This window comes from Alexandromys fortis, unplaced genomic scaffold, assembly GCF_014885135.2.
Source record: "Alexandromys fortis isolate MF-2015 unplaced genomic scaffold, M_Fortis_MF-2015_v1.1 scaffold_118, whole genome shotgun sequence".
Lineage (NCBI taxonomy): Eukaryota > Metazoa > Chordata > Mammalia > Rodentia > Cricetidae > Alexandromys > Alexandromys fortis.
In genome coordinates this window covers 248,639-270,754 of record NW_026068010.1, presented here as the reverse complement: position 1 = coordinate 270,754, position 22,116 = coordinate 248,639, and the positions used below count along the sequence as shown (strand labels likewise).

General features: G+C 41.1%; 1 protein-coding gene across 9 annotated transcripts in view; it reads left to right on the top strand.

Moving 5' to 3' along the window:
- Positions 1-4,054: 4,054 nt before the first annotated feature.
- Cdk8 (cyclin dependent kinase 8) overlaps positions 4,055-22,116 on the top strand; it is a 66,173-nt gene continuing 48,111 nt past the window's right edge. For 3 of the 9 annotated variants that reach the window (XM_050161876.1, XM_050161880.1, XM_050161875.1), the window contains exon 1: positions 4,056-4,664. In XM_050161876.1, the coding sequence (XP_050017833.1) occupies positions 4,537-4,664 (128 nt within the window). In that variant the 5' untranslated portion in view covers positions 4,056-4,536. Of the gene's footprint in view, positions 4,665-22,116 lie in introns of all 9 variants that reach the window. The other 6 variants (XM_050161881.1, XM_050161879.1, XM_050161878.1 and 3 more) reach the window with 4 other exon arrangements.

Genomic DNA, 22,116 nt, shown 5'->3' with positions numbered 1-22,116 from the left:
TAGAAAAAGACAAGATCACCTGAGTAAATTGGGAGCATGGGGACCTTGTGTGAGGGTTGAAGGGGGGAGGGGAGAGCCAGGGAGGGGAGCAAAGAAAAATGTAGAGCTCAATAAATATCAATAAAATAAGAAACAAAAAAAAGGTGAATGGACAAGAAGGGTGGTGGTGGCGCACGCCTTTAATCCCAACACTCGGGATGCAGAGGCAGGCAGATCTCTGAGTGTGAGGTCAACCTGAGTTCTCAGGACGGGCAGTGTTAAGCTGAGAAACCCTGTCTCTTCTAAAAACAAAAGAAGTGAATGAACAATATTAAAATGTGACTTCTATTGAACTCTACTATAAAGTAAGAAAAATTTGATTATGTAAATAAAATTTTAAAAATTAAAAGTATTTAATTATGCAGGCTGGAGTGTTGGCTCAGTAGGTAAGAGCAGTGGCTGCTCTTCCAGAGGACTTGGATTCAATTCCCAGCAACTACATGGCAGCTCACAATAGTCTGTAACTACAGTTTCAGGAGGTCTAACACCTTCACACAGACATATATTCAGGCAAAACATGAATTACATGAAATAAAATAAATATTAAAAAGTGTTTAGTTATGTTTACAAAATCTGTGGAATCCTGATTTCTCAGAAGTCTGACCTCATAATTTTTTGTTTGTTTTTTCGAGACACGGTTTCTCTGTAGCTTGGTGCCTGTCCTGGAACTAGCTCTTGTAGACCAGGCTGGCCTCGAACTCATAGAGATCCGCCTGCCTCTGCTTCTGGAGTACTGGAATTAAAGGCTTAAAGGCGTGTGTGCCACCACCGCCCGGCTCATAATATTTTTGTACATGCAATAATCTACCCCAACTCCTATACAATTTTGTTAAATGAGAATTTGAGTTACTATTATATTATTGTCCAATTTCATCGGTAATGTGAATTTTCCACTTACTTCCCTAACCTAAAGTTTGCTCCAATACCAAGACAACCGGGTAGATTTGTTACCCACAAATAAAAGATTAGTAATTTAGATATTAAGGCCAAGCTCTCCTAAATTAGAACTAACAGTTTTTTTCTCTTTATTTATTGGGTTTTTTGAGACAGGTTTTCTCCTTGTAGTCCTGGTTGTACCCAACTTGCTCTGTAGACCAGGCTGGCCTTGAACCTCTTAGAGACTGCCTGCCTCTGCCTCCCGAGTGCTGGGATTAAAGATGTGTGCCACCACTATCCAGCAAACTCACCACTCTTTATGAGGTTATATTTATAAATAAAATTGACTTTAAAAATCCACTAAAATTAGAAGATAATACTTTAAAATTTTCTAAACATTCAGTGAAATATTTCAGAGTGAAAATCACTGTAGACACAAGAGGAAAAAAAAGTGGATCTGCCTGGTTTTCTCTGTGTCTCTCTGTTGCATTTACTTCTTTGGGACATACTGAATTCTTTTTTGTTTTTTGTTTTTATTTGTTTTTTGAGACAGGGTTTCTCTGTGTAACAGCCCCGACTGTCCTGGAACTCACTCTGTAGACCAGACTGGCATTGAACATTGAACTCACAGAGATTTCCCTGCCTCTGCCTTCTGGGATTAAAGGCATCTGCCACCACCTCCTAGCTCATACTGCATTCTTGATTATTGTTTTAAAATATTTTATTTTCATTTTTTTATATTGGTGTTTTGCCTGCATGTATGTAAGTGCTCTATGTTTGTCAGTCAGAAGAGGGTACTGGATTGGTCGTACTGCAGTACAAGCAGTTGTGATACACCATGTGGGTGCTGGGAGCTAAACATGGGTCCTCTGTGAGAGCAGTAAGTGCCCCAACCTCTGAGCCATCAACCCAGTCTTGTTTTGGATTATTTCAATTGTAGGTATAAATCAAACTTGGATCATTATAACTAATAGATGTGATTTGATTTTATCCAGGTGGTTTTTTGTTATTGTTGTGTCCTTACTAGTTACTCTAGTTACCTTACTAGTTACTTCTCTCTCCTGAACCCTGGCTTTCTTGCTTAGTTATCCTTATCTGTTATCAGATTCTAGAGACAAACACCTCACACTGTGGGACATCACACATTAGACCTCCACACACACAAAGGTGTGATGCTTGGCCAACAGGAGTTTTGAACTGAAGTTCTTCCCACAAAAGATCTGCATCTCAAAATACTATATGTGTATGTGTGTGGGGGGGGCAAGAGATGGCTCAGCAGTTAAGAGTCCTGGGTTCAATTCCCAGTAACCACATGGTGCCTCACAACAATCTATAATAGGATCTGATGTCGTCTTCTGGTTTGCAGATATATATGCAGAGTACACATCTATGAAATATAAATAAATAATTAAAAATTAACAAAACTATTTTATAAGTGAGATTGATTAAAACTTCCACAATTAGGGAGAACTGGGATGTTACTGGTTGGAAGACAAATTATCTTGGGCTATTTTTAGCCACCTAAAAGTCTATGTATTGCTCATCTCTGTTTGTGAGTTTTTCTTAATATTTATTTATTTATTTATTTATTTATTTATTTATTATGTATACAGTATATAATATTCTGTCTGTGTGTATGTCTGCAGACCAGAAGAGGGCACCAGACCCCATTACAGATGGTTGTGAGCCACTATGTGGTTGCCGAGAATTGAACTCAGGACCTTTGGAAGAACAGGCAATGCTCTTAACCACTGAGCCATCTCTCCAGCCCTGCTCATCTCTGTTTGTGACCTAACATCTTCATATTAGTTAAGTCTTTAGGGATGCATAAACAGATCAGTAACTTCCACCAACCGAAAAGCTAAGAATTGGCCAGTAGAGGACATGTACGGCCCATAGCAGATACGTTCTTGCTTTTCTTTCACCAACCTCCTCGCTGTTTCCACCAGTGTGTGTGTAAGTGTTCTTGTGTATGCACATAGGTGTGCAGGTGTAAGCATGTGTGTGTATGCTTGTGTCTGGAGGCTAAAGGTTGATGTCTGTCATGGAACCTTGAGCATACCATTTCAGTAAGACTAGCTGGTCATGCTGCTACAGAGATCCTGCCTCTTATGCATCCCTAGCAGTAGTATTACAGGCACACGTAAATATGTATGGCTTAAACACCCCCCCCCCGCAAAAAAAAGGTGCTTTGACTTTTTGACGATAGACTAACCGGTAAGTTGATATAAATCCTTTCCTCCCTAAGTTGTGTGTGGACAAGGTGTTTATTACAGTAACGGAAATCAAACTACAACACGTGCCAAGCATTTAATTTATCAATCTAGCCATCAATCACCCCAGCCCCCTCCGTTAAGTTTGTTCTCTTGGTATAAAGATTTCAGTAAACTATTTCCAAGCTGGAATTTGTGATAATAAATCTATGTTCCTAAGCCATGACCACTCATATTTGGCTCTAGAATAAACTCTTATTCTCTTCGAGGTGATAATTGTATTTTTGTGTCAACAGACTTAAAATTAGAGTTCAACCTTCACTGAACTGAAAATAGCTTTACCTGACTTGAAGTATAATGGTACGCTTCCCTAGCACGTACAAGTCCCGAGGACTTCAATGAAATACACAGTCAGATGAAGGAAATCAAGCCATAAATACAATTACGTAATTTATTGTAGTTAGAGACAGGTAGAGGCTTGAAGGGAGGCGGCAATAATGTTGTTTAAATCCTGTAGTTCAAAAGTGACTCCAATATAAAATACTCCTTCCTTAACGAGTGTCTTTTGCTAAGCTTATATGGGCTAATTTAGATTGTGAAGCTATAGTTTTGGGAAAAAAATAATCCTCATGAAGCCGCAACTGGTTGCGAGATGGACTACCAATCCCATCATGCAACGCTCTCAATTCGCGACGTCGTAGAGGAGGCGGCTAGAGCAGCCACCGTGCATTCTGAGTCTTGTAGTTTCTGGCCGCGCGGTTGACCGGGTTGGTCCACGTGGTGAGTCTGTCTGCAGCTCCCCACCGCTGCTGAGCGAGGCCCTTTTGCGTACCGGCGTCAGAAGGGGTGGCTGCCACCTCCAGAGCCGCTCGCAGGTGGGGCGGAGTCAACGTGAGGCTTCGCGACGTTTTTACGACAGCGGCTGCCGTGTTCGGCGCCCGCCCGCCCGCCCTCCTCCTCTCTCGAAGGGAGCTACCGGCTGTTGTGTGGCGTCGCTGGTCTGTCGGGGCTGATGGCAGCCTGAGTGTGCGTGAGCGCGTGTGGGAGAAGGTGAGGCTCGGACGCGCGTGGGCGATGAGCAGAGCCAGCCGTGGCCACCCCGCGCCCGCAGCAGCACGCGCGGCCAACCGCGCGCGACCCGGCGCCCCGGGAGCGCGGGGACAAGGGCGGACGCCGCTCCCCGCCCCCAGCGCGTCCCTCGGCTGTCGCGCGCCCGCGGGGACCGCCCGGCTCTCCCCTGGATGTCCCCGACGCCCGCGCGGGGCCTCCTGCCGTCGTCGCGTGAGGCGGGCTGGTGCTGCGGCCGGCGAGTGTAGCTCGGGGGCTGCGGCTGCCGCTGCCGCGCGGCCCGGTCTCACCGCTGCCCTCGGCCCCCCACCCCAGCACCCCGGCCTCGGAGGCTGTGACAATGGACTATGACTTTAAAGTGAAGCTGAGCAGCGAACGGGAGCGGGTCGAGGACCTGTTTGAATACGAGGGCTGCAAAGTTGGTCGAGGCACTTACGGGCACGTCTACAAGGCGAAGAGGAAAGATGGGTGAGTGTGGGTGTCGCTGCGGGTGTCCCCGAGGCTGAGAGGCAGGTGGCCGGCCTGGTCCCCACTACCTCTGCCCCTGTCCCGGCCAGTCTGCTTTGGGGAGGAAGTGGTGTCCGTCCCAGGAATCTAAACCCACAAGAAACCCTGCGTTCGAGAGGGAGAAGGACCATGTGTCTCATGGGCAGTGTACCTTTTTTTGTGAATTTCAGTACAGTACAGTTTTGTTTTAGTCGTTATAAAATACATGCTTTTCTTTGGTCGATTTATCGCGGTAACCTTTTGGGGACTAACTCACCCGCCTCTGGAATGACATCCATCAGTCTGGAAGAGAAGCTGAGATCTTTTTCCCCTTATCAATTGTGAACAGTTGATGACCAAATTTGGATTTGATTGGGGGGGGCGAAGAAGAGTGAATGTAGGTCTGGAGAGTTCCATGGAGGATCATCTGCAATATAAATTCAGCAGTTGCTCTTCAGGTATCATTAGCTGTGAGTTTTTTATATAGAACAATGGGGATTTGGTGCAGAGTGGATGGTTGTGGGGGGAAAAAAAAACAAGTGACAGATAGGGGCTGTGTTGTGCAAGCTCTTTAACCAGAATTTATCAGCTGTCAGTGAACTTTAAGTAATCCTTTAGCTCTAGATAGTCTCCCCTAGAAACAAGAAAAAAAACCTATGACTGGTAATGCTCTCAATTTTGCTTCTTAACAGTGAATTGAGGCCCTCAGTTTTCCTTTGTCAGTAAATGACTTCATTGTAATATTAACAAAAGGAAAAGTAATTCTCAGTTGGGGAGAAAAAATTTATTAATTTCCCATCTTTCTCTTGTACACGTAGGTATTATCTCTGTTGCCTTTGACACTAGGAAATTATTGGAACAGATTGCCGTAGCTTATTTTTTTTTGGATTTATTAGAAACGGCTTTCCTTGATCATCCCTTGTTTGGCTAGTTGCTAGTTCGCTGTTTAGAGACGACGTTTTCCTATTCATGGAGTGCATAGTCAGAACCGCATTAGCACTACGAAGTGACACCGTTAAAGCTGCAGCGTTCTTTTCGAGGGAGCTTATTTATAAATACTTCAGTAGTCTGGGTAATGGAGAAGGAAGTGTCTGCTTATTAAACTCTTAGATTTATCAAACCGTCTTATAATGTATTTCAGTGCTTTTGTGCAGCAGTGAAGCCATGCAGATAGATATAGGCAGGGGTGGAAACTTAATGCTCTGGGTGCCGTGTGGCCTTATGTGTACTCTTTAGCAGAATGGATAAAGCAGTGAGTGACATCCAGAGCCCTTGTTGATTCTTGTCTAACTAGATTTGTTTGTCAGCATTTTACTAAAGAATTATATTTAAAGAAATCATCTGAATTTGTAGCATAATATTTTTCAAAAGGGTTAAAGCATCTTTCATTTCTCAGTATGACACAGTTTGGGACATGGTCATAAAATCTCCACTCCCAAGACATTTGATATTGTGGTACATTTGGCCAATTTGTCATAATTTTCAGAATGCTAGTGATTTTTATGTTTTATTCTTGTGAAAGGAGCCAGTTCTGGTTTCATAAATTGCTAAGTTACGCTAATAAAATACCAAATGTGCTTGATTGTGGGCTTTTTAAGTATATAATGTATACGGAGGCAGGTACTTTAAATACCTTTTACATCTTGATGGTAGGTTCCATCTGGGCTGTTAAGAATAATTTCAGAAGAAATGACATATCTTAAAAGTAGCTGGTGTTAGTGTGTATTTCTTAATCATTTATTGCAATTGCAGATGAATATTTGCATTTGGTGGAATTTGTTTAAAGCTGTAATCCTTTGGGTTGGTTTTCCAGCATCCTTTAATGATTCTGCTTATTGTGACGAACCTTAGTATTTTTGGTAGTGAATCAAATGTCAAGAGAGTTTTAGAATGAGAACAGTTTTGTTTTCCACAGGGAATACTGTTCCGTTTGGCTTGTTCATAAGTCCAGACTAGTAAAGTGCTACGTTATATTTTTGAAGTTTTTGAGCTTATGTCATTGAATCATAAGTTGCATTTTTAGACTTGCTATATAATAAAATTTGTGGCTGTTTTAATCTTTTATAATAAGATGGTCAAGTTATTTGCTTTTGGTAGTGATTTGCTTTCAAGTTAATGATATATTCTGCCGCTGAGATGTCATCAAGATGTAGTTTCTCAAGGAACCTGGGCAGGCAATAACACTTTGCAGAGATTCTAGGGCCCTCCAGTAAAATTAAATAATGAAGATTACCTTTGCTTGGACATACTTGGGTATTAAAATGAATACATGAAAATATTTCTTTCAGCTCTACAGTAAACAGAATATGAGCAATTAATAAAATAATTTAGAATAGAGGAATTAGCTTGTTAAATTATTAAAATTTAGGAAATAACTTTGACATAATGAGTTAGTAACACTACCCTTCTTGTATACCACTTGCCAGATAAAAATCAGCATCCTAAGGAATGCAGGGAATGGGGAAGTACTTTAAGCATGACTGTATACAGAGATAAAGGATCTTTTATAATCATGCTAATTTCAGATTTTTAATGGAGTTAAAAATAAGTTCATGAAGTACATCTTGAAATTAATTCATTCTTTAATGTGCAATAAATGAGATAGCATCTTTCATTCCTTAATACCCAAAGAGTACTCCTTAGGGGGCAACCAAATATATGTTTGAAAGAATGGAAATTTTTTTTTTTTCGGTTTTTTTGAGACAGGGTTTCTTTATGTAGCCCTAGTTGTCCTGGAACTAGTTCAAGACCAGACTGGCCTTGAACTCAGAGATCCACCTGCCTGGAAATTAAGGGCGTGCACCACCACTGCCTGGCAGAATGGAAGAAATTTAAGATTTAAAGTTTGTTTTTAAGATTTTCTTCATATACTCACTGGACATTTATAGAATTAAAAATTTAATTTATGGACTGGAGAGATGGCTCAGTGGTTAAGAGCATTGCCTGCTCTTCCAAAGGTCCTGAGTTCAATTCCCAGTAACCACATGGTGGCTCACAACCATCTTAAATGAGGTCTGGTGCCCTCTTCTGGCCTGCAGGCATACACACAGACAGAACATTGTATACATAATAAATAAATAAATATTAAAAAAATTTAATTTGTCCAGAAGTGGTGCTGAGTGCTTGTAATCTCAGCTTTTATGAGGCTAAGGCAGGAAAATTGAGTTTTAGACTAGCTTGGGCTGCTGAGCAACACCCTGAGGTAGGTTGTGTGAGAGATTGTGTGTGTGTGTGCGTTCACACACGAGAGAGAGAGAGAGAGAGAGAGAGAGGGAGAGAGAGAGGGAGAGAGAGAGAGAGAAAGAGAGAGAGAGAATATTAAAAAAAAATCAACTTGGAGCAAGAGTTTCCTGGGGGGAAGAACAGAAGTGGTTTATTTTGTTTGTTTTGAGATAAAAGTCTCACTGTGGAGCTTTGACTGTAGACCACAGAACAGGCTAGCCTTGAACTCAAAGATCTTGCCTCTGCTTCTTGGGACTTGGTCCCACCAAAGTATTCTTAATCTGTTATAGTTATGTTCAGTAGGCCAAAGAGGAGGTAGGGGAGGGAGAGAGAAGCAGGAAACTTTGGACCATGTTTGTGGAAAACTCAAGAAATTAGTTGATAGAGGTAATGGTACCAGTCCTAGGTCCTGGCTGAAGCACCCTACATTTATTTAATTTCATAAGAACTATCAATCCTATTATGGTCAGTTCACATACGAGGAAACTAAGCCATTAAAAGATAGGCAGATTTGTCCTGTGAGTAGCCATGTCAGTTAGGACTTGAGAACATCTTTGTAATATGTGTATTCTGGAGCCCGTGTGTCCCCATCCCCCCTTGCTTTGTAAGCCATGCTGGCTTGGAACTCACAGAGGTTTGCCTGCCTTTGCCTTCTGAGTGCTGGGATTAAAGCAGTGTGCTACCACACCTGGCTGCAATGGAGCCCATGCTCTTAACCACTTTGCTTCATATAGTTAAAATGAAGACTCCAGACAGCATCCCTACCTCCATTGACACTTCAGATACCATCGATCTGCTCGCTCATATAGTCCAAGATGACTTGTAACCACTTTGTGACTCAGGCTGGTCTTGAACTTAAACAACCCTACTTCAGTGTCTTGTGCTTTTTAATTTTATTTTGTATGTATGAATGTGTACCACATACATGATTGCTTGAAGTTATGGATGGTTGTGAGTCATAATGTGGATGCTGGGAATCAAGCCCAGGTCCTGCCTAGTAGTGGTGGCACATGTCTTTAATCCCAGTATTTGGGAGGCAGAGACAGGCGATCTCTGTGAGTTCGAGACCAGCCTGATATACAGAGTGAGTTCCCGGACTGGCTCCATAGCTACTAGGAAACTCTGTCTTCGGGGGATGGGGGTGGGATATCCAGGTCCTCTGCAAGACCAACAACTTAGTTACTGAGCTGTCTCTCCATCCCACTCAAGTTTAGCATTGATTCTCATAAGTTGTCAAAATTAAAGATAGAAAATTGGGCAACTTCCAAAGATGCAAAAGCTACCCAACATTCATTTTGCCACCTTGACTTTGGGTTAATACCTGCTCCCATGGTTGTCTTGTTGTTGGGGAGCCAGTACGAGGGACTCCCCTTGCCCCCACGACAGGGTTTCTCTGTAACTTTGGAGCCTGTCCTGGAACTATCTCTTTTAGACCATGCTGTCCTTGAACTCAAAGAGATTCTCCTGCCTCAAGTGCTGGGATTAAAGGTGTACACCACCACTGCCTGGTGCACAAGGGACTCTTGATGCAGTGTTTATTGTAGTTTTGATTCTTTGGATATACATTAATAAGTGTTTCTTACAACCTTTAAGAACGTAATGGAACTTTCATGTAATTGAAATATAAAATATAAAATACATTAGATTGTGCTACAAAAAAAAGTAATGGAAGGCAGGCAGTGATGGCAGAGACAGGCAGATCTCTGTGATTTCAAAGTTAGCCTGGTCTACAAAGTAAGTTTCAGGACTGTCTCCAAAGCTACACAGAGAAACCCTTTCTCGTTGGAGCAGGGGAGAGTGATGGGAAGGGACAAGAATAATATTTACAGTGCATATATGTGGCATTGAGTAGTACATTTTTAGCTCCTGTTTTAGGTCATTTTCAGGTTTGATGCTTAGAATCCATCTTTTTTTTATTTTCTGTTTGTTTGCTTCTTAATTGTAGGGTTGGCAAATTAATTCAATTGGAACTTGTTCGTGTGAGCTGTTAGTTCGATTGAGTCTTCCAAGATTAGAAAAACTCAATTCACTGAGCTATCTATTGGGCCTTTCTCTGTGCCACAGTCTGAAGCATTGGGAAGGCAAAGGTGGATGAAACATTGCATTATTTGAGGAAGTATCTTCTGGAAAAATAAAATTGTCAAAAATTATAGCAATTTTAATAAGCACTATAATAATGTTATTGTAATGCAGGGAAGGAAACTCTGGATTACTTTGGGATTTTTTGGAAAAACTCTTCAAGATGACAGTATTTGATTGTTGGAAAATGAGAAGAGCTCGCCAGGTCATTCTGAGGAATAGGAAAAATATGCTTTTTATTGTTCCTGCAAAGCCTCATCTGTGGGTGGAGGTTTTTCTCTGCCATGCTTTTCTTTTGTGTCTTGCTGTGTGTGTAGTAGTTTAAGCCTCATAAATGTTCTCTTCTCCCACTGACTGTAATAAGGTCTCTGTTTTGTCAGTCGGGCTGTATTTATCTACATGTACCAAACAGCTTATTTGTAGCAGCTTTCCATCAGCACTGTTGACCCTGCAGTCCAGGTGGCCTCTCAGATGCATGGAGCTACCATGTAGAATTCAGCTTTGCCTGTAGCTCTGGCTACAGTTCCACCTTGGCTTGGCCTCACAGAGAGCTGGAGCTAGGGTTCTGTGGAAGCAGCGGTGACTATAGATTGAGGTGGGTGAGAGTCTTTCTCTAGTTAAAGGTTTAGGAAATAGTGGAATTTCTCTGGTTGGCACTCTGATGTGTAGAGAGACAAAAGGTAGGGGTGGGATTTCTCCTATACCGGATTTCAACTAGGAAAATAAAAATAATAAAAAAATAAACTATTATTGACCATTTGTAAATTATTTTTAGTTATGAATTTTGATTTACAAACATTTGAAATATGATATATTTGTTAGTGGGAAGGATATACGTCAGATTTGTGACAGTTTTTTCCCTGTGCTTGGTGCTGACCTTTTCTTTGCAGTGTCTTTTTATTAATGAATCCAGTTCTGATTGCTTTACTTTTTTCTGTCCTTAGCTCCTGCTAGAAATTAAATATACTATTGCCCTTTCCTTTATACTAGCTGAGATAGATGTTGGCCATCTCTTTATTACTTAGAAGTTACTACAATACTCTCTTTGTCACCTCAAGGAGTGTCTGGTATGTCTAATTGATGGCATTCACTTATTGTTGTAATTTATTTTTATTGTTTTTTAAAGTATATGTATCTGTGTGGTTGAGTATGTAAACGTGAATGCTGGTGCCGTCAGAGATCAGAATAGGGAGGGCATCTGGATTACAGCTACCATATGGTGCTGGGAATGCACCTGAGTCTTCTGCAGGAGCAGTACTCGCTCTTGGCTGCTGAGCCTTCTCATCTCTCCAGCCCCACTCACCTGCTATTTTAACCTTAATACTTGAAGACTTTGGTGTCAATGAGTTTTCAGTATTCTTCAAAGCAGTTATCAGAAGTTCCAAACTGGGCCAGAGAGATGGTTGAGCAGGTAAGAGCACTTGCTTTGTAAGCCTGACCTAAGTTCCATCTCCAGAACCCATAGAGCCATAGTGGAAGGAAATACCTTGACTCCTTAAAGTTGTCCCTGCACTTCCACCTGAGGCATGAACGCATGTATGTATTCTCTCTCTCTCTCTCTCTCTCTCTCTCTCTCTCTCTCTCTCTCTCTCTCTCTCTCTCAAGGTCTCCAAATGAGTTTCTACTGTTGTCAGTTGCTTTGATGTAAGCTATAAAATTCAGCCTCACTGTATTTACAGGCTGTGTGGCCATTGACATTGTCCTATTCCAGAGCATTTCATACATAAAGAAGCTAAGAGTCCGTTACCAGTTACTCCATATCTTTTCTTGCAGCTTCTATTGCCTTTCTTGGGGTTATGTTATAGTGCATTGTGTGAGTATACCTTATTCGTCAGTTGGACATTTAAATTGTTTCCTCTTTGGGGCTGTTACAGATGATGCTATTATAAACTTTCAGGTATGAGTTACTGTGGATGTGTTTTCAATTCTCTTAGGTATAAACCTGGGAATAGAATTTCTGAGTCATCCAAAGCAGCTGAACACTGGTTTTAAAGTATCTGTAGTAACTTGTTTCGGACCAATGTGTATGTTTTTGTGTGCAAGGCTGTATTAGATTGGCTTAGTCTAGGGTAGTACACACACCATGGTCTGTCACGGTGACTCAGAAATACTAAATCCATTCAAGTGAAAGTTCATTCATCACCCCACAAAATATAATTTGCCCTGGATTGGTTTATTATGTAGCTGCTTCAGTGTATCTGTACTTACTATTTGTATGTCCTTTGGGTTTTTCCAGTGAATATTTATGGGTGAGAAGGTATAGATTTCTTCTAGGGCAGCAGTTGCTCTCAGCTACTGGCACATTGCCAAATGGTGACAGGTGCACGTGTGTGCACCTGAAATTCATACTTGCAAATTGTTAAATGTTGCTGCAATTAAGAACTTGAGGCATATTATAGGAGAGTAGAAATGCACGAAAATTTTAGAAAATGTATCTCTAAAAATAGCACAAGAAGCAAAGGTTGCTGGATCAATATCCTGAGTAGAGCTTGAAGAAACAAAAGCAAAGGCAGACTGTGGAATCCAAGTGTGTTGTTCAAGTTCTTTACCCAGCCACTGAAAACTTTAGTGTTTTTGAAATACACTTTACAAATGAGTCTACGTAAATGAGGATTGAACCCATACTTCTGAAATGAAGAAAGATATAACCGATCTCTGAACCAATGTTGGCATGGAGTTTGTGGTTTTCTTTTTTCTTTTTTTTTTAATATTTATTATGTATACAATATTCTGTCTGTGTGTATGCCTGAAGGCCAGAAGAGGGCACCAGACCTCATTACAGATGGTTGTGAGCCACCATGTGGTTCCTGGGAATTGAACTCAGGACCTTTTGAAGAGCAGGCAATGCTCTTAACCACTGAGCCATCTGTCCAGCCCATGTGGTTTACTTTTTTGATGTAAATGATTATTTAGGCTACCTACTACTCAGTTTCCCATTTATCTAAAATCCGTAACGTCGTTATAGCCCAGAAATTAACAAATATTCTTATAAAGAGGAACTCTGGGGCCTCTGCCCCTTGTTGTGTACACCTGAATTCATAGGCTTCTAGAGCACTAAAGGAGTTTAATAGAAAGGAAACTTGTTAGTGCTGTGGTCTCCATTAAATACATTGAGTCGATGAAGCTAGGGAGTAGGTAGTGAAGCATTTATGGTTTGAAGGCTTCTGTTCTAAAGGAAGTGATGTGGGATTCCCCTCTGTATGCTAGGAATGCCATTGGTTAATAAAGGACTGATTTGGACCTATAGCAGAACAGAACTTAGATTGGCAGGGAAAACTAAATTGAATGCTGGGAGAAAGGAGGCAGAGTCAGAGAGAAGCCATGTAGGCCCGCCGGAGACAGGAACCAGAATTTTAGCTGGTACGCCACAGCCACATGGTACTACACAAATTAATAGAAATGGATTAAATTTATATGTAAGAGTTAGCCAATAAGAAGCTAGAGCTAATGGACCAAGCAGTGATTTAATTAATATAGTTTCTGTTTGATTATTTTGAATCTAAGCAGTGGGGGGCAGGAACCAACAAGCAGCTTCCTCCAACAGATTGGTGTGCCATCGTGGGTAACTACATCCACATAAAAACCTGAGAAAGCTTAAGAAGTAATTCTAGACACAAAAGAACAGTTAAACATGGTTTGGTAGTGGCATTTTCTTGGGTGGGCTGTTGGCTAGATGCAAACAGAGGCATGGCTCCTTTAAGAGAGGTTTTCCTGATTTAGCCATAGCAGAAAAAAAGCCACGTGATTTTAAAATGTGGCTCCCTGGACCGTGCTGTGAGTGCAAACTCTGGCTATGGAGCATTTGAATGGCATTTGTGGGCCCGGGTGTTTGTGTGGCCACTTGGTTGGGAGGAAAGTAGCTGAGACCATGCCCATGGCTCAGCGCTCCCTACCTGGGCAGGTGGCAGGATCAGGTCTACTAGGCTTGCACAGGCAGGAAAGCCTGGCGGATTTCCACCGCCATACACAGAGATATTTCCAGGCTGTGCAGTGCTCTGCATGGCAGATTTAGCTATTACTCAGATGAAAAGGGTTTATATGTTGCATGCTCATTCTCAGAGTTAAAGTGCTGAGCGTGGCTCCTACCTGGCAGTCCCAGAGCTGGCAGTAATGGTACCTCCACCATTTTAAAAGTGGAGAGAGGCGGAGCCAGCATCCAGAGCAGCTGCAACCAAGCTGCTCACTGTTTTAAAAGCTCTTCAAGACAGTAAAGAATTATAGATACGCAATAGGACAGATTCAGACATAAAAGACCTCTAAATGGGTCACAGTGTTGTACATAGGCTTGGGAGAGAGAAGAAAAAGAGTATAGATAGTTGGAAAACAAGTAAATCGTTAAAAAAATTAAAACAAAGTCTTTAGGGAGACAGTATAGACAGTCATATAGGGAGTAAAAAATAATAAGCCATGTAAAGATGGAATATACACAGAGTGGATTATGAATATTATTGTGTTTTCTTTGAATTTTTTGACTGCAGAGAGACATTTGATTCTGGGAATTGCTAAGCAAAACCAACATAAATATTTTAAAGGTATCTCGAATTCAAAATATGGGTCTAAGGATATCTTGCTTTGGAAAAGAAGTTCTGTTTTTGTTTTCACTGAAGATGTGAACTTGTGGGATACTACAGACTAATATGGTTTGATGGACCAAAATCCCCTGAAAGGTTGCCTTGAACACCCCTCAAAAAAATTACTTCGCCCAATAAACAGCAGGAAGCAGTTTGGAGAATAACTACGCCTATATTCCCAAATATTGATTATAAATGCTCTTTTACATTTAAAGGGGGATAAGCATAGAGATGAATCCTTTGCTTTGGTATGGATCTTGCTCTATTGATACAAATTTAAGGTCAATTTTGTTATACTGTGTATATGTATATTTCTGCTCTTAATTAAGGTATTGTTTGTAGGGCTCATTTAAAATATAATGTATAATTAAGAAATATAGATTAATAGATAATCTTTAATAGTCAAGCTTGTAGTCATGTTAGATTTTCTAGATGTACAGAGATGTATAGGCATTCTTCAAACCTTTCAAAAACCTTCTGAATATGGTATATGGCATCTAAAATGTTTTAAGAACTTAGGATTTTTCTTTTTCTTTTTCAAGACAGGGTTTCTCTGTAGCTTTTGGAGCCTGTCCTGGAACTAGCTCTTGTAGACCAGGCTGGCCTCGAACTCACAGAGATCTGCCTGCCTCTGCCTCCCAAGTGCTGGGATTAAAGGCATGCACCACCACTGCCCGGTTTAGGATTTTACATAACAATGAGAGACACATCTGCTCCTGGCAGCACCAATAGCTTGAAGAGGAAGATGCATATTGAAGAGGCTCCTTATGGAGTTTGTTAGCCATTTGGACAAGAAACTGCTCTTGCCTGGACTGCTTGATGAACTGGATATGCAGGACCCACAGAGAAATGACTGCTGAACTTGCCTAAAGGTGAGACCATCCTTCAGGGTTCCTGCTTTATGAAAGAGTCTGCTAGACATTCTGCAAGACAAAGAAAAATGTGACTGACAAACTGCCAATGTAGGTGGAACTGTCTTTGAAATTTCCTGCTTCATGGAAAAGTCAGCTGGATACTATGGGCCTGTGGGCTGAAGATTGGATGCCCCAACAGTACAGGAGAACTTTGAGTGACTGTCCAGGCAGTTAGATGTCTCTGTCAATTCTAGAGCTTTTTACATTGCTTACAGTGCACCTTCTGTTTAATTAGGTAATATTATATCCTTCTAGAGTCTTTGATGGAGTTGAAGAATTTATAGTTATAGTTTTCCTTAGTTATAATAAAATATAAAGAAGATATAAATATTGTAACTATAATTCTTGCTTGATACCTGTTTTGTTATATGTAATTTTACTTGTTTTTTTTTTTTTTAAAAGATTTACTTATTTATTGTGTATACAGAGTTGGCACCAGATCTTATTGTAGATGGCTGTGAGCCACCATGTGGTTGCTGGGAATTGAACTCAGGACTATCTAGAAGAACAGCCAGTGCTCTTAACCTGAGCCATCTTGCCAGCCCCGTTATATGTAATTTTACTATGTTAAAGTTAAAACCTTCCTTTTTATTTAAACAGAAAAAGGGAGGTGATGTGGGATTCCCTTCTGTATGCTGGGAATACCATTGGTTAATATTGCTTTGGACCTATAGCAGGACAGAACTTAGGTGGGGAAAACTGAATGCTGGGAGAAAGGCGGAGTCAGAGAGGCTGAGCAGCCGGAAACAACAAGCGGCCTCCATGCAACAAGGAAGTAGGTGAATCATGGAGGTTTCAGGTCACAGGATGGATATACACTTGCTAATGCTTGTTTTCTCTGGGGTGGCTTCACCTAGTGGTTTAAATATGACTGTTTCCAAAAATTGAATTTCTACCTGATTCCAAGGAAGATGTCAAACAGAGCCAGATACACTTTGCTCACTGACATTTATTTTAAATGTAAAATTACATCAGTTAATTATTTGGCATTTCATTTTGGTTTCTCTTTGGAAATAGTTCTTTTTGTAAATTTGATTCCTATAATGTATTTGGTAGCTAGTTAAAGGAAATCAATTATGCCCTGAGTTCTATTCATGTGTCAGAAACAGGTGATTCATTGTTGAACAGCCAGTGATTTAACTCTTTAGGAAACTTAGAGACTTCTGAGGATTGCAGGCAATTACACTAGGGTAAGACTGCAAAATAGTAAACTTACAGGTTGCCATAGAGGTACCCAATTTACTCTTGAGGGACTCAGGGTGACATTTCAGGTGTAACTTCCTGGGAAGGTAATTAGAAGTTATGCTAATGAGTGTGCAGTGGCTCCTGGAGTAGACAGGTGGCATCAGCTGTGGATTGGTAGTGACTGTTTGGGACTAGGGGTCAGAAAGGTTACAGTGTAGCTAGACAGATGGCATCAGTTGTAGCCCCAGAATTATATCTTCCCCTCATTCGCTCTTCTTCTGGTTTCTCTGTTTCTAGCTAACCCTTTCCTCTCTTATTTTCTCTATGCTTCTTTTGGGGGGATGGAGAGTTAGAGATAGTGTAACAGAACTTGTTCTGTAGACCCCGCTGACCTCAAACTCATAGATATCTGCTGGCTCTGCCTCCTGAGTTCTGGGATTAAAGCCCACCTCCTCTTTGCTTTCTGACAAGGTCTTGCCACATAGCCCAGGCTGGCCTTAGTCTCTCAGTCCTCCAAAGTATCCCAGTCATCAGCCTCAGTGTCCCAAGTACTGGGATTATAGGAATGTGCCACGATGCTCCACTCAGAATTTCTTCATATGCGGGAACTGCAGTCTGCTTCTAAGGGAGCACAGTAATATGTATTAGTGTACTAGTAAAGTAGTTGGTTTTTTTTTTTTTTTTGAGGTAATTTTGAGATCTCGTGAGTTATGAGGGAGAAGGCTAAAGCTACCTTTGGAGCCACTAAATAGCCTGTGCAGAGGTATGAAGGAAAGCCTTGGTGAAGTGAAGCAATGGATGGAATCCCAATGCCAGTCTTACAAAGGAGTGAGGGGCGGGAAAATGGGCATTCAAAAAAAAAAAAGTTGGAGATGCTGGAGAGATGGCACCTCTTCCAGAGAACAGACACTTTCAATTTCCAGCACTCAACAGGGCAACTCATAACTGTCTGTAACTCAGCAAGTTCCAGTGATCTGACTTCCCACACAGACATATGTGCAGGCCTAACACCAGTGGACATAAAATTAAAATAAATGAATTTGTGTTTTTTCTCTGTTGTTGTTGTTAGAGACATAAGTGTGTTTTTGAAAATTATGTTCTGTGAGAATCTGGATAGCCTGGAGATCTAGGATAGACCCAAACAGGACCAGACACCCCCCCCCAAAAAAAAAGTCAATGAAATTTCTATTCATTCTCTGCTATATTCATAGACCAGAGCCTAGCATAATTGTCACCAGAGAGGATTCATCCAGCAACTGACAACAGATACAGAGACCCATAGTCAAACATTAGGTAAAGCTCAAGGAATCCTGCTGAGGAGGGGAGGAGGGATTGTAAGAGCCGGAGGGGGTCAAGAGCACACAAGAAAATGGCCCATAGATTCAACTAACCTGGGTTCATAGAGACTCACAGAGACTGAACCGACAATCAGGGAGCCTGTGTGGGTCTGTTCTAGGCTCTCTGCATATATGTTATGGTTGTGTAGCTTGATGTTCTTGTGGAACTCCTAACAGTGGGAGCCAGGACTGTTTCGTACTCCTTTGCCTGCTTTTAGGGTCCTTTTCCTCCTACTGGGTTGCCTCATTCAGCTTACATTTGAGGGGATGTGCCTATATTTATTATAACTTGATATGCTATGTTTGGTTGATATCCCGGGAGGCTTGTTCTTCTCTGAAGGGAAAGGAGGAGGTGTTGGATCTAAGAGAGAGATGAGGGAGGACTGGAAGGAGAGGAGAGAGGGAACTTTAATTAGACTGTGGGATGACATGGTCTTTTCCTCTTAATGTTCCTATTAATTTCACTGTTTCTTTCTTGCCTGAGTGGGAATAAGCAGTGAAGAGAAAGAAAACGAGGTAAAAATGGTTGTGAAGAACTGAGCGTGAAAGAGACTGTATGTATGTGGTGCTAGTTCTCTGGACCCCACTAAGAAGACTTCACCTGAGGGTTAAGAAGGAAGCTAATTGTGCAGAAACCTCAGTAAACATAAGGGGACTTTTGTGGCTTTGATGAGACCCATGGTGGGTCATGATTTTACAAAGAAGGAAAGGTTCTGGAAGGGTCTATATGACTTAGCCTGGCTTGTGAATTGGGTTAGTAAAATGATAAAACTGTCAAGCAGAGAGGAGAAAAAGAAAGGAGGTAAAAGGTCCTGCTTGGATCACTCAGCAGATTTGGAAAGATTTGTGAGTAGCTGGAGTTCCTAGGGGGTAAATTGACAGAAAGTCCAATGCTGTGCTTCTGGACTTCTGGGAGAGAAAGAGATACTTTATTATCCACACCCTGTCTCCTGCTGAGAAGGAAGATCTGCAGAATCACAAACTGGCCCTCTTACTCCCCCAATGGGGTGGTCAAGGTTTGTGCAGGTATATACTGTTCAGGTAGGGAGTTATTGGTACTCTACTAAGGCACAGAACATTTAGGCTTGGGTGGATACAGAAGCAGGTGCACCTTGGTCTCAGGTGGTCCCAGGAGCATTATGTGTACTAGAAGATAGATATGGTGCTAGAGCAGTATGCAGGTGAAAATGATTGCACTTGTCCTAAGAATGGAAAGGGTGGAGTGTGCTATGTACATTTCTTGCCTGCAAGAAGTAAACGAGGAGTGGAAATTGTTTTCCCAGATCATCAGCCAGGTGTGGTCATAGAGAGGTTGTTAGGGTATTGGGTATTATGCCAGTTTGTGGCTTCATACCACAGGGAATCAGACTCGGGGAGCTGACTCTAGTGGCAGGTACGATAGAAGAGAACATGGCTCCATTTTCTCCTAGGTTCTAGGCCAGCCCATGTAGGAGCCCAGCCAGCCTTAGGTGCTTATTCAGTGTGGAGAGAGGTACAGTGGCCAGAGGTCAAAGTGCCAAGAATAAGGGACTATTGATGTGGCATAGCGGCCCAATGTGTAGGATAAGATAATGTCATCTTACCAAGGTCCAGGAGACATTGTGCAGGAGAACAGAAAAAAAAAAAAAAACTCACAGGAACTAAAGGAAGAGATACTAGGTGCAGAACTATGTCTTCCAGGTGTGAGATCTGCCTTTGCAGTCTTGAAATCAGATCCTGCACAAGACCTTTCCCTTGTGGAAGGGGTCAGGGAACTCATGAGACTCTCTCCTCTCTGAGTAGCTATAAATTACAGTTGCTGTGGGTGCCACTACAGTGGTACATGCCTTTAATTCCATCCACTCAACAGGCAGAGGCCAGCCTAGTTTACATAGTGAGTTCAGGACAACCACGGCTACATAGAGAGACCCTGTCTCAAAAAAGCAAACTAACCAAACCTAGACAGAACAATTGCTGTGGGAGGTACTTGTGTTGGTGCAGTTGCATGTAAGTTGCTCATGCTCCTGTAAGTAACCCCAGTTAAACTCATTTGTTTGCCTCGCTGAACTTGGGTAGATTTTTTTTGTCCATTGTCTTTGGTGAATAGAAACTTCGCAGGAAAAGTTGTACAGTAGTACATAGTTAGCTCTGAATTCAGAGCCAAACAATGGAAAGAAAGAACAGTTTTGGTTGTTACTGAAGGAAGCTAAACTTGTAGATTCCTCTTATTTATGTATATTTATTACATACTATTTAAAACCAACCTAGTTTTTCATATAGAATAGCCTTTAAATTCTGCTATCGGACAGTTAATTTTGGTTGTCTTTCCAAATTATCACTCACCCTCTCTCCCCTCTACACCCCCATGAGTGTGTAGATTAGTAAAATCTATATATAGCCTTATGTTCTTTCATTAAAATTATTTCCTTTGGCTGGGAAGATGGCTCAGGTGGTAAAGAGGATTGACTCCTAATTGTCCTCTGACCTCCATGCACATTTTAGGGCATGCATGTGCACTTATAACACACAACACAAATTCATACATAATGTAAAAAAATATAAAAGGGTAAATCTTTTAAAAATTATCCATTTCTGCAAGCATATAGTTTTCAGTCATTATTATTGCAGAATATTTCTATGCATGAACATAAATATGTACTTAACTATTTCTCTGATGATAGACGACATTTAAGTGGTCCTCAGAATTTTGCTCTTTCAATTGGCAGTTGGTGCCAATAAATAACCATGTAGTTCTCCAGTGTGGTGTCATATTGTTGAGATGAGATTTCAGATCAAAGGCTATATACTGTAAGCAGTATATTTTTGTTAGTGGCTATACAGTATATTTTTATTATTGAATACAATTGGATTTTTAAAAATTATTGTATTCTTTTAATAAAATATTCAAATTGGATAGAAAGATACTCAGGAAAATCTCCCCACCCCCTTCTATCTTGGGTTTAATTCCCCTCTAACCATTGCCCATGGCTCCTTGTGTATTTGTGTGTAGAATCATATATATGCAATGGTAGACTGGAAAACTTAGTATTTTCTTTTTTTTAAAGCAGATAATGCATGCGTTTGTTAATGAATGGTATTGCATGTCTAAGCTTGTCCCATTGGTAGGCTTATCCGTCCATCTATGTGAGCCAACTGTTTCATGGATAAAATGCTAATGTCCTGGCCTGATCAAGTGCATTTGGGTCTTTATTCTCTACTAAAACTGTACTGAAGGTATCAACCTCACCTGTCTGCATATAGCACACTTTGATGTGGAGGTGGAGCTCCAGAGGTGTTCAAAGCACCCCAGAAGGTTGTTGGTGTGGGTGATATTTTGGCAGGCTGCGAAGATTTCATCCATCAAAGAAAAAACCTCCCTTTGTTGTATTTACAAAGTTAAAAGACTTCTTTTACCTTTTGTCCACACTTCCAGAGAGTCTGGTGACCTTGAACTTCTGGTCACCTACACATCCTGACCCCTGTCAGAATTACAATATTAAATCACATGACAAGTTCTGTGTCACTGGGGATAAAACCAGTATTTAGTGCATGCTGGGTAAGCACTCAAACCAATGGATCTACAGTCTGTGAAAACTTGGCATAGTTTCGATCATACTAGAATCTCAAGAATAAGCACCTCAGAAATGGATGTGCACAAAATACTGTGTGGTCGTGAAGTTGTACTGTTGAGATGGTTCTTGTGGAGATTTTGTACTGAGCTTTATTTTCCCACGCTACTGTGGATGGTTCTGTATATTTTAGATGACTATTTAGGATAAAGAGCCATATTGGTATCTAAATTTACTATTATTTTATTAATTTCACATCTTAGTTCCATCACACTGATTCTGACTTCACACTGTTGCTACCTTTAGTTCATTTCTGTCACATATGTGGATACCCAAGTGGTCCATCTCCACCTACTCTATTTAATGCTGATTTTTGGTTCATCTTGATATCCTGATGCTTGGCTTTGGTTCTGCTCTCATTGTATGTGTCCAGTGATGACTTCTCTATTCATTTCCCCCTTTTTTCTCCAAGCTTTCTGATTCATATTGCTGCTAGCCTTTCTTGCCTCCATAGAATGGGAACCCAAGCCCCTTCTTTTTTTTTTTTTAAAGATTTATTATTTAGGGCTGGAGAGATG